This window comes from Alosa sapidissima, chromosome 10 (assembly GCF_018492685.1).
Source record: "Alosa sapidissima isolate fAloSap1 chromosome 10, fAloSap1.pri, whole genome shotgun sequence".
Lineage (NCBI taxonomy): Eukaryota > Metazoa > Chordata > Actinopteri > Clupeiformes > Clupeidae > Alosa > Alosa sapidissima.
In genome coordinates this window covers 23016462-23028793 of record NC_055966.1, presented here as the reverse complement: position 1 = coordinate 23028793, position 12332 = coordinate 23016462, and the positions used below count along the sequence as shown (strand labels likewise).

General features: G+C 49.5%; 1 protein-coding gene across 1 annotated transcript in view; it reads right to left on the bottom strand.

Annotated features, from left to right (window-relative positions):
• Positions 1–1000: 1000 nt before the first annotated feature.
• The window catches only part of emc2 (ER membrane protein complex subunit 2), a 32700-nt gene continuing 21368 nt past the window's right edge, over positions 1001–12332 (bottom strand). Inside the window, exons 8-11 of the mRNA XM_042107587.1 lie at positions 9624–9705; positions 9104–9214; positions 6494–6598; positions 1001–1619 (exon numbers count right to left, since the gene is read on the bottom strand). Of these exons, the coding sequence (XP_041963521.1) occupies positions 1533–1619; positions 6494–6598; positions 9104–9214; positions 9624–9705 (385 nt within the window). The 3' untranslated portion in view covers positions 1001–1532. The remainder of the gene's footprint in view (positions 1620–6493; positions 6599–9103; positions 9215–9623; positions 9706–12332) is intronic.

The following is a 12332-nucleotide window of genomic DNA, read 5'->3' as shown; positions in this document are numbered from 1 at the left end:
ATAAACAAAAGAAGATGGAAGTAACAGCTGACCCAGTCCGGGTGAGCGAGAGGCAAGACATTCATTTAGCCCAACACCATTCAACAATTACACGCCAGGGCAGTAGGAAACCAGACGTCCTTTTACACGCCACATGCACCTCATGCTCGCTCTCTCGCTTTTTCATTCATTCATTCCTGTCATCATTCTCCATCTAGCCCCCATTTCATCACTTTTCTCTACATCTCGTTTCTCTCCATTTATTTTCACCCTAAACTGCACTGACCATGTGTTCTACAGCTCTTCTCTCCCTCTCCATCATTTCCATGGACTGCACATCTTCATTCTCTTTTGTCATAGTTTCTCTAGTGCTCATCCTCTAAACGGTCCCAGGTACATGAGGGGAATTGCCTTGTTGTAATTGCGGTGATGCTCTGATTTGGATGGTGTTTCTCCAAGCCCCAGCTGGATCTGACTGAGAAGCGAGAAGCTGGGCTCTTACATGCAGCCCCCCCCCCCTCCTTTTTTTTCTTTTTTCCCTAATGAGCCTTTCCTTCTCGGCCACCCTAAAGTGTTTCAGCAGATCCTGCACTGCCTTTGGGCGAAATGGAAATGGGGGCTATGCCAGTTCACACTCAACCCGCAACCCCCCCCCCCCCAACACCACAAACAGACAGAGTCTGCTGAGAAGGCATTCTATGGAAGCATTGACGGCGTAGGCGGACATCATTATCATCTTTATCATTACGATAAGTACTTGCAGCGCTGGCTAGGTGGTCTGATAGCGTGGTTCCCTTTTGGAAGTGTAAGAACTTCATCCAGCTGCCTGACCGCCACTCTGCACCGAGCCTGATTGCCGTGCCTCAGCTGACGGTCGCCCTGGGCGGGCACGTCAATTGGGTCGGCTCTGCCAAACACCCAGATAAAAAGCAGAGGATAACAGAAAGAAAGAAATAACAGGAGGGGAGGTCCATAAATCCCCTTTGATGAGAGATGGGAAAACACTTGGGCAAAAGACACATTTGATTTTGTTATCCTTATTTATTATTTTCTATTATAACAACTCTTTATTGAGACAGGCAGTTGGTTGACCCAGAGGGGTCGACCACGATAAAAAGGTTACATCATTCAGACACAAGGTCAAACAGGTCACACACTCGCAGCCTCTTCGTTTTAAATAACTTAAAGTCCTCTATTAACATTCTAGTCCCTGATTTTGCACTGTAGGGAGTACTCTACTGGCTTCTGCTGCAGAAGGCCTGACAAACAAAACCTAAATGACCCATGATGGATATCAAAGAGGGTGAGGGGTGGGTTGGGGGGCTGGAATGGGGGAGCCCTATATCCTGATCACCGTGGCGGTGGCAGGGTGGAGCTATACAGTAGGAGCTGCCATGTAGTGATGGGTGTAGTTGACGGAGAGAGGGGGAGAGAGAGAGAGAGAGAGAGAGAGAGAGAGAGAGAGAGAGAGAGGAGAGAGAGAGAGAGAGAGAGAGAGAGAGAGAGAGAGAGAGAGAGAGAGAGAGAGAGAGAGAGATGTATGGACTCCAGGCTCAGGACATGGTGATCTGCATGGACTCCAGCATCTCCTCCACAGCCTTCATGGAGCACTTGTTCTCCTTGGTCCCACGGCCGGCCAGCTAAAGGAGAAGAGCACAAAGAGAAAACCAGGTAAAGGGGTGAAAAAAGTGCCATGTCCAGGTGCCAAAAATGGCTTACTCAGGGGTCAAATTTAAAACTGAACTCTGGAGAGGCAGCATGCATAAGGGAAGAAAGTGCACACACCTACTAAAACCAAATACCAAAGGCCTTCTTTTGTAGATGAACAGTTATAGTCCATGAACCAGATGAGAAGCCTGTACCATATGAGGGTACTAAACAAACCTGTTTTATTTTTGATTGGCTACCCACAGACATGACAAAAATGCATGTTGGACTTTCCAAACTCACAACTGAATTCCTTTACGACAATTATCACATTTTGTAACACACCAAAAAGAAAGAAAAAAAAAGAAAAGAAAAAAAAGGACACCAAAATTCTTTCTGGTTACGAAAAAAAAACCCAGTGCTTAAAAACATGACAGCTTCCCCTTCCTGGCTTATTACTCGCCCATGACTAAGGCAGCTGAGGACGTCTGAACCAACGGCTTAATTGACCTAATCAGAGCATAGGAGTCATCAGGTAGTTTTTTTTCGCTTGATTGGCTTGCGCGAGTAGGCGTTGTTTTTAAAGAGGGAGGAAAATGTCCCTAATGAGTCACTCCCTCTCGGCCCCTGAAACTCCAGCAACTTCTCCTCCAGTGCTCTCCTTTCCCCCACTCATTCTTCTCTCTCCTGGGGCAGGACGCCCCATCTGGTGTGACTCATCTCCACTGCCCCTCAGCATCCATCTCCTCAATTAAAACAGGATAGCCCCGCCAGGCCAATAAAAGGCAATCATTGTAGCCACGGAACACACACACACACACGCACACACGCCTATATCTCCAAAACAGAAAATCTTAATCTTCTATACATTTTATTTTTCTTGTTTATTTTTTTGCCGATCTCCTTAAAAAAAAAAATAAAAAAACTTCATGGTCTAAACCATTTAGCTGTCTGATGTCCAGGGAAGAGAAGAATGGGGAAGACAGGATAGGAGAAAGTAAGAAAAAGAGAAAAATAGAGAGAGAAAGGTTGGAAGCGGGTAAGAGGAGCACAGCAGCCCCAGAGCGAGCCATATTCCACTGAGTCATCAGCCTAACACAGTGAAACAGCACCGCAGCAGAGAGAGTGCACAGAGTGCTACTTCCCAGGCAGGGGGTGAGCCTCATTGGAGACACCCAAACCCCCAAAAGCCACCTCATTCCATCCACCAAAGTAACCAACCACGAGTCCTGTTCTTAACGCTCCTGTTCTGGCCTTGTGCCCCCTGGTCCCCTGGTTTGTTGGCTTTAGGGAGTCATTCATCTTCCATTCCACTATGAGTGTATGAAAGTGCAGTAGCCCATCATTTAAAAGCGTGCGCAGACCCCCCCCCCACACACACACACACAATCACCTCTCCTGTTATGGGTCAGTTCAGGCAGGCCAAACACAAACACACATACACATTGTGTGCGTGTGTGTGTGTCTTACACTGTTGCTATGGATGTGTGTGTTTGTATGTGAGCTGGTCAGCGGTCGACTGGGTAATTGCGGTGTGAGTCACCCATAACCAGAGGTGGCAGACAGATTAGGGAACACACAAGAGCAGGGTCAAGAGAAACATCCGGAAATAAACAATTTTCCTCCCAGGACCGTGACAAAAGCCTGGGCCATGTAATTCAACATGATGCCCTACTACCACAACTGCTAGTTAAATACATTTTAACCACTTGCCAGTAACACCAACATTAACTAAAACCCAAAGAAGTCAGAGTCTTCAAGAACCACCAACACCACAGCATTCTTCTCCACTGTCTGGCCTGCGCTCACTGTGCAGGTTTTTCAGAGGGCCTCTCTTCCACTGCCTGCTACACAAGCCTCTTACTCCCAGTATTACTCTTACGTATTTGGATGACATGCTTATCCAGAGCGACTTACAGAGACCAATTACAGGGATGGTAGGGGGTTATATGCTCAGGGACCCAATGATAGTGGTGGAAGCTGGGAATCGAACCCATGACTTTCTGCCTTCTGCTTGGAAGTTTAGTTTCCCAACCACTACACCATCACCAAGCCCAAAGAGCTTCTGTTCCTCTGCTGCCTGCTCCACGAGCCTGCTCTTACTGTTGGGCTCCAGTTCCAGCTCTGCTTCACACTCCATTGAGCTTCCATAGGCCTGAGGGGTTATCTGATGAGCCCAGCAGAGCAGTGGGGAGGCTCCAGGTCTAACTGGGCCCAGCCTGCGGTGCTACACAAGACACCACATTTTCCAGGCAACCTTGTAATACAGACAGTAATAGTGTCACGGTGCAGAGAGCATTCAGGAAGAAAAAAAGAAAAAGGGATGGAAAAAAAAAAAAAAGTATTTCTTTTTTTTTTTCCCTTTTTTGTTGTTGAAGAGTGCTCTGTTGTGTGCAACAATCCTTTGCTCTTGGCACATCCAGGGTGAGGCGTACAAGACGATGCGTCACTGCACATCAATGATTTGTCTTCATACTCACAGCTTCAACATACAAACTCCTATCTCAAATCATACGTCGACAGAAATTACCCAATAAACTATGCTTGTGTACTTTTTTCCAACTGAAGGGGAGTGAGGAGGCGGAGATAAGCGATCAGACGAATGCGTGCGATGAGGAGCGAGTGGGGTTTTTAAAGTTCCTTGCCACGCACCTCGCAGCCGTGACCTCCAGATGACCAGTCATTGCTGCCGGGCCTCGACCACCTGCCTGCCTGTGCGTTAAGTGAAGGTATGATAAGCACCAGGTACGCCGTGAGTGTTCACCGCCGACACCGCCGCAAAGCCTTTAAAGTCGCCATCAATCAGCCAGCACCCACTCTGGAGTGACAGGCCCTTCACCTTCTCAAAGAGCAGCGAGGGGTCATTTCTCAAGGCGCTTGACAAGCTTCTGCAACTTCTGGGCCTCTGCAGTGCTGAGGTGCTGCATGCCGACCTGCTAAATCAGACACCCTCTGGGCTGGGGATGGCCGTCTACACACTGCACGTCTCGATCACAGAATCAGCCATTTCTGATCAAGTAAATAATGACTTAGAGCAGACAGACAGCAGTCTACTTGGTCATAGCAAGAGGCTAAATGTATGAATGCATCCTTACGTGTCCTTTTTGTGGGATGCTTTAACTGAGTTGATGCGGGAACTGATAGTGCCGTCACTCCCTGACTGTTCCATCAAGCGGGGTACTTACGGAAAAGCAAGTGATCGCTGTTGTTCCACAAAAACATTCAGTGTTCTATTGCATCACTCATAGACAAGGATATTGTGCACAAGCAGCAGAGTCCAATACAGCCAGGAGTGTCTCCTTCCCCCCAAATTGTGTTTGTGTGTCCTGTCCATCAAAGTCTTGTCTCATATATCCACACTAATGGATAAGTAGGAGGACCCTTCACAAAAAGAAAAGCGCAGGGGGTCGGATTTATAGTCAACAAGTTCTAAGGTTGTCTTGATGCAGGACATAATTGTGGCTGTGTGGCTTTGTGAAGGATTACGAGCCTGGAGAGACAAGATAGAGGACCTGCTGCAACTCCACCATCAGTCTAATGGCTAGCCCGGTGAGATCACCCACAACAAGGACTGGGAAAGGACAGAGAGCAAAAACAGTGCTAGAGAGAGAGAGAGAGAGAGAGAGAGAGAGAGAGAGAGAGAGAGTTGGGTGCGTGTAGTGAGACTGCCCTAAATGCTTGGAGAGATTGCACTGACAGAGTGGGCCAAGCACTCAGGAGAGAGAGAAAGAGGATGAGAGAAACAGAGAGACAGAAGGAGAGAGAGAGAGAGAGAGTTGGGTGCGTGTAGTGAGACTGCCCTAAATGCTTGGAGAGATTGCACTGACAGAGTGGGCCAAGCACTCAGGAGAGAGAGAAAGAGGATGAGAGAAACAGAGAGACAGAAGGAGAGAGAGAGAGAGAGAGAGAGAGAGAGAGAGAGAGAGAGAGAGAGAGAGAGAGAAAGAAAGAGACAGAGGAGGGAGGGAGGCTGAAATCTGTTCCCACCATGCGCTGTAGGACTGCTGTATGTATGTTTGTGTGTGTGCGTCTGTGTGAGTGCACCAGAGCAGATGAGTGTGTGCTTGATGGAGGAGGTGGAGAGCAGGGGGATTTTTTGATGCAATTCGTCTGCTGACTAAGGACCCTCTTATTATGTGTTTAACTGTCAATGCTTAAATAAGCAGCGTCTATCGTTTAATGGCAGTTAGGATTTCTGTTAAACGTGCATTTATGCGCCCGTGTGTCATGGCAACGCCGTAAACCGTGTTTTCTCTCCGCGATACCATCTGACCAGCACCTCAGTTTTTCCCCTCCCTCCTCTCCACTAACAGTCTGTCTCCACCACCCTCATCCCTCTCCCTCACTCCTGGCCTCTTCCTACCTCTCCAGCCATCAGCGGTGTAGGAGCCACCGCATACTTTCCTCTCACCATCTCGTCCCGACGCCTCGAAAACACACACACACACACACACACACACACACACATATATATATATGCGCGTGCGCACGCACACACCAACGCACAAGGTGGTGATTCATGCGGGCGGAATCGATAGCTCTACTTTTACATGCAAACATAGAAAACAGCTGTGAAACACAAGGCCTGGCCCTGTGGGCTAAAGTCAACACATTAGCTGAAAATGTACCCAAGCGCGGCCCAAACACAGCCAGCAGCGCGGAATGAACACACAAACACACACACACACACATACACACACGCACGCGTACAGACACAAACATCTTTATGCATCCTCATACTCATAAACAAGCACACACACACACCACTCACCACACATGCACACAGCCAAACACACCAAACCTTCAAAGAGGTTCCCTGTGACTGGGAGGGGGCGGGCAGGGGTATGACGGGCACTGGGGGACTCACCTGATAGGCTTTGTTGATTTGACTGGCGGCCCAGGCGGCGTATTTCACATTGTCCTTCTTGACCTTGGCGCTGACTTTCGGGCTGGCTGCAATATGACTGGCAGACTAGACCCAGAGAAAAACACGAGAGAGAGAGAGAACAAAAAAGCATGAGGAAGAGTGTACATATGATAGGATGAAAGAAAAGAGAGAGAGGAGAGAGAGAGGGAGGAAACAGAAGAAAGAGAACTACAGCGAGCGACCCAGAGGAAAACAGAGTTTCGCACATGAGGGGAAAAAAAAAAAAGTTAAGAATATGCGGTAAACCAGCAATAAAAGTGTCATCGAGACAAACACGAAACCGCATCGGTGTGGTCGTCATGGCAGAAACGGCATGGCAAAAAGATCGTCCCCCTACCCAAAACACCCCTCCCTCACCACACCACACCACGTCCACACTTGCCCAACACCAGTCCACGCAGCTGCGGCACGAGGAAAAAAGGTTTAACGGGGAGGGAAAATCTGAGCGCACTCGCCGGCGATCGGAACGCAAAAACCCTTCCTCTTCACTTTCTCTCTCTCTCTGCCTCTTCAACTCCCTCCCATCCCTCTTTCTTTCTCTCCATTCCCCTCTCCCTCTCCCTCTCTCTCACTCTTGCAAAGCCAGCATCTCTTAATGCTCCCAAATTGGTGTAACACCAGAGATAGCCGGTGATGACAGGCCTGGAGTGTGTCTGGGGAGCGGCGTGCCGCGGCCATGTGAATCATGCTCTCCGCCCGGCGGCTCCCCTAACCGCCCGCCTACCCGCACGCCCGCCTCGCAGCGCGCCCGCCCGCCTGCTCACCGCCGCCTCCTCCCCACGGCTCTGCCAACCGCAAATCCCCTCGTACTTGATGCAGTGTGTGTGTTTATGTGTCTAAGTGTGTGTCTGCGCTTGTGTAAGTTTGTGTTTGTGTGAGTGTGTGTGTGTGTGTGTGTGTGTGTATGTATGCGGTGTGTGTGTGCGCTTGCTTGCTTGCTTGTGTTTATGTGTGTGTGCGCACATACTTATATGTCTAAGTGTATTTCTGTGTGTGTGTGTGTGTGTGTGTGTGCGCGCGTGCATGTGTGTGCGCATGTGTGTGTGTTTCTGTGTGTATATGTGATGTGTAGTGTTACCCTGCTACACATTCTGGTCCAGGCTCAGCTTTACCAGGCGTTCGCCCAGGAGGAGGCCAAGCAAGTGGGCAGCACATGAAAGCCTTAAGCCCCCCCCCCCAGCCCCTACCACCACCCCAACCCCCTACCACCACCCCACCACCACCACCGACAGATGGATGGACGGCATGCTGAAACCTGAAGTCAGAGCCAACAGAAGGGACCTCTTCTTAAACTCCAAAGTTGGAGAGAAAGGCAGAGAAAAAGGGGAAAGAGTGTGAGAGAGAGAGAGAGAGAGAGAGAGAGAGAGAGAGAGAGAGAGAGAGAGAGAGAGAGAGAGAGGGAGAAGAGTATGTTTCAGTATGTGGATTTCATGGCATACGGTTTGGGTTCTCCCCCCTATCCCTCTGGACCCACTCCTTTAATGGGAGCTAGAGACTGGCAGCGCCGCCTTTAACTGCCTCTTACTGCAGTGGAGGTTCAACAGCTGGTGCAGGAAGGTCCCCAGCGAGGGGGTGTCTGTGTGCAAATAACAGAGATGCCCCTTGGGCCAGCTGCTGCTCCCAGTGGGGAATACTTACAAGGCTTGAAGGAGGGTCTTGGAGGATAACCACCACTTTTCCCTTGGTTGTGGCATCAATGCCATGGCAAACTCAGGAGATCAAATCATGCCAAACTCAGGAGATCAAAACACTGACGGCCCTCTGGATCAAAGGTCCACTATGGGAGTCACTAACTAATCACAGTACTGGCTGTACAGATAGGTGTGTGTGTGTGTGTGTGTGTGTGTGTGTGTGTGTGTGTGTGTAGGGGTGGTATACTGCGCACGCGTGTGTCTTACACACTGATGGAGCCTGTGTGCTGCCGTGCTCTCGCCGGCAACTGGGCCGTTTGTGTTCACATGTCAGGCCTCACTTACAAATGATGCATTGGCGTTAATAGACAACTTCCTGTTGAAATAAATACCAAGATGAAAGGAGTGTTCAGCGGAGGTGCAGCCTGGGGAACCATGGAAATGGCGGAAAGCCACCCCCCCCCAGTACTGGACAGGGCCTCAGTTGCAGTGGCCGACAACTGCTCTCGGCTGCTTTAACAGCTCCTGGTTTATTTTACCTGGACCGTAAACACAGTCGAGAATGTAGCAGGGGAGAAATTAAAAAAAAAAAAAAAGAGAGAGAGGCCGTTTGGGGTTTAGGTTACAGAGAAAATACCAATGTTTCCTGGGACGTGGAGAGAGTGAGCAGGGGAGTGTGTGAAGGTCGGTGTGTGTATGTGCATGAGTTTGTGCGCATGTTAGACGTCAGTCAAGTCTGGCTGACTCAGTGGAGACTACCCATCCTTCTCAGAAACATAAAAAAAAAAATTTAAAAAAAAATCACAATGTTCACTTTATCCACCTCAGGAAAACATGTGTAGGGCGCACAAACACACGGGTTGGCTGTTTGTTTTCCCATCCCCGACCCCGGGCCTGCACTGAGTGAGGCCCGACTCACCATGTAGAGGCCGAACAAGGCCCGCATGTTTCTGTTGTTCAGCTTCAGTGCCTGGGCAAAATACTTTCGGGCCAGCTCCAGGTTGTCCATGCCCCCCTGGGTGTACTTCACCTACAAGGTCACACCGTGGCAGAGAGGGAGAAGGGGAGGGGGAAGGGACGCTGATTAACTTTGGGTCAAACTGGAACAATGTGCAATAACTACAAGGTTTTCTGTAAGACAAATACAAGACACGACATTGCATACAGGACAAGTGTGCCAATGAATTCATTCACAAGCCCCCCGAATTTGTTTTACAAGTTCGGTTTTACTGCAAACACTGTGGGAACGGTCATTTAGGCCCGAGAAAGAAAATGGCTCCCTTGAGGTTCTGTAAATTCAATTTGGCAAAGTCGTGACGTGGATACGCCACAAGACACCACACATTTCCTACTGTGACCACAGTCAGAGAAGCGGCTAGTTCAACACCTACTCAGTCGCAAGTCATATTCGTGGCAAACGTCAAACAGTCAGCCCATACCTCGGCATACTGCTCACAGTACAAGTGGTTGTGCGGGTTGGTCATCATAAGCTCTTCCAGGCAGAAGGCAGCCTTTGCGTAACTAGAGGAAGAGAAAAAAAACACAGGAGAACAAAGGGCCGGTTTATGACACACTTTCACTCAAAAGGTTACAGCAAATGAATACCTACCATTGTGTGCAACCACTAGCACAATGTCAGTTCACAGGCACAGAACACAGAATAAGAGTTCAGTTCAGTGGTATGGAGCACTTTTAGGGATGACTTCACAGATTAAGTCTTATCCTGGACTAAATTTGGCTTTGCGTTTAACACCCCGTCCAGGAAACCAGCCTTCGATATCCATAATTGAAAAAAGGAGGAGGAGGAGAAGAAGGAGGAAAAAGAAAAGGGCTGTGAAAATAAAAACGGCGCTCGACGTTAACGCAGACTTGTGGTGAAACCGCGGACGCAGCAGGCAGGTTGACATCATCCTGAGGCCGTCGCCGACCCATTCCATCATTTCCTCGTTCCTGGGTGTTTGGAGGGAACAGGGCGGCGGGCCAGGGAAGTTGCTCGGAGTGTGAGATCTCCACCACATTTTGAGACGCACGGCATCAATCTGTCTGCCTCCCTCCCCCCCCCCCACTCCCTCGCCACTCTCTAAACCTCTCCCTGCCACGCGCTCTATCACTTTCTCTGTCTGTCTGAATTCGCAGTGCGAGCGTCGTTCCTGAGGTCACTGTGGAGTGCAGACGGGCGGGCAGCTGCTACGTGCCGTCTTCTCTGGATGAGATCACCGCCGCGACAGACTGCTGAGCTGTTCGCCTCTCACACTAATCTGCAGTCCGCGGTGCACTCACACACACACACACACACACACACACACAGACACCATTCACTTTCCCCTTCAAGGCAAAAATGTCAAAGGAAAGGGCCCGCTTATGCCCACACAGAGCACACATATGCAAATGCACATAATACATAATGTATGGGGCATAGTATACAGTACATGGCATACATACATATACAGTTATCCCTTCAAGGTTCAGAGCCAAGTATCACCTGTTTTGAATGCATTTTTGAATGAAAAATAACTGCCACATCACAAAAAAGCTTCTATACATTCTATACAAGTGGTTCAGTACAGACAGAGATGAAATTGAGATTAAGCCAGTTTTCGTGCAGATCACGTTCAGTGGTACGTACATTATATCTGAAGAGGGTGCAAGGAAAGTCATTACTGTTCTTGTAAAAGAACAATTTGGGAATTTTACTGTGGGCTGCTAACATTAGAGCATTTTATCACTTCCCATCTAATATGGCATCAATGCTACTTTCACATATTAAAACCAGAAAGTTCTTGACTTCATATTTTGTGGGCGGTCATTTGATTATGCGGTTATGCCCTCTGGACAATATTCGTAATCACAGTAGTGATGGAAAAACACATTAATTTGTGCTTTCATTTGCCAAATTTTCACAAATGTGCTGAAGCACAGCAAAATATTTGGATGGGGGACCCACTATTATAATGGGAGTATACAAGATAAGTCATCGCGTGTACACACACACAACGCTACAGTTCCTACACACACACACACACACACACACACACACAGACAGACTAACTTTGGCCGTCTGTTCACTTTATCTGACCAAATATCCACTTGACGGAAAAACCATACACTGTGAACATTATACGCCCCCTCCCACCCCGCCCCCAACTCCAATAGCACGCACGCGCACACACACGCACACACACACGCACAGGCACACGCACACACGCACACACACGCACACACACAACCCAAGAATGATGGACAACATTTGAGACCCACTGACATGGAGTGGGGCCCTTTCACTCACCCTTTGGCTCCCACTAGCCTCTGTTCTGTTAGGAGCCCTAAACCGCAAGCCATGGAGGAGCACTTAAGGAATGGATAGAGGAGGTGGTGGTGGTGGTGGTGGAGGGGAGCTAGAGAGCGAGAGCACCTAGAGAGAGTGCTTCGCCTGGCCCCTTCGCCGCCCCCAAACGCCAGGCACCAAAGCCGGTGCGTGATCGCGCACACATCTGCATCCATAACGACGCTTCGCCACGTCCGCAAAAAGCAAGCGCCGTGGAGGTAGGGGTGGGGTGGGGGGGTGGGCACACGCATTCCAGTGTGCTCGTTTGTGGACGCTAATCCTACGGCAATCTTATTGTTGGCAGGGCGAGGGAGAGACTGTCAGGGGGTGTTGGTGTGTTGGGGTGAGATGACGGGAGGGGGGTGGTGGGGGCTAGACTCTGACGCAAATGGCGAGAGGGAACGGTGAAGTGATGGCAGCGGCGGCATTGCTGCCTCGCACGAGATGCAGAGGCTATCAGTCCACTTGGAGCGCATTTGACACGCATCAAAAGCGGAAGGCAGCACAAGGCAGAGAGATGAGAGGAGGGGAGGGGGCAGAATGAATAAGAGGAAGAGGGAGAGGGAGAGAGAGGGAGAGAGAGAGAGAGAGAGAGACCGAAAGAAAGAAAGAGAGAAAAAGAGAGAGCGACCAGGCCATTCGGAAGGTTGACGGCTGCTTACAATTACCACTTCCTCTCCATAAAGACTTTCAGATGGTGGTGCTGCTGCCACCAGGGCCAGGCTGCAGTGGAGGAGAAGCAGACTCCTGCTGTATCACCACCACCACCATCAGCACCACCATCAACAGCAGTGGAGGAGAAGCAGACTCCTGCTGTATCACC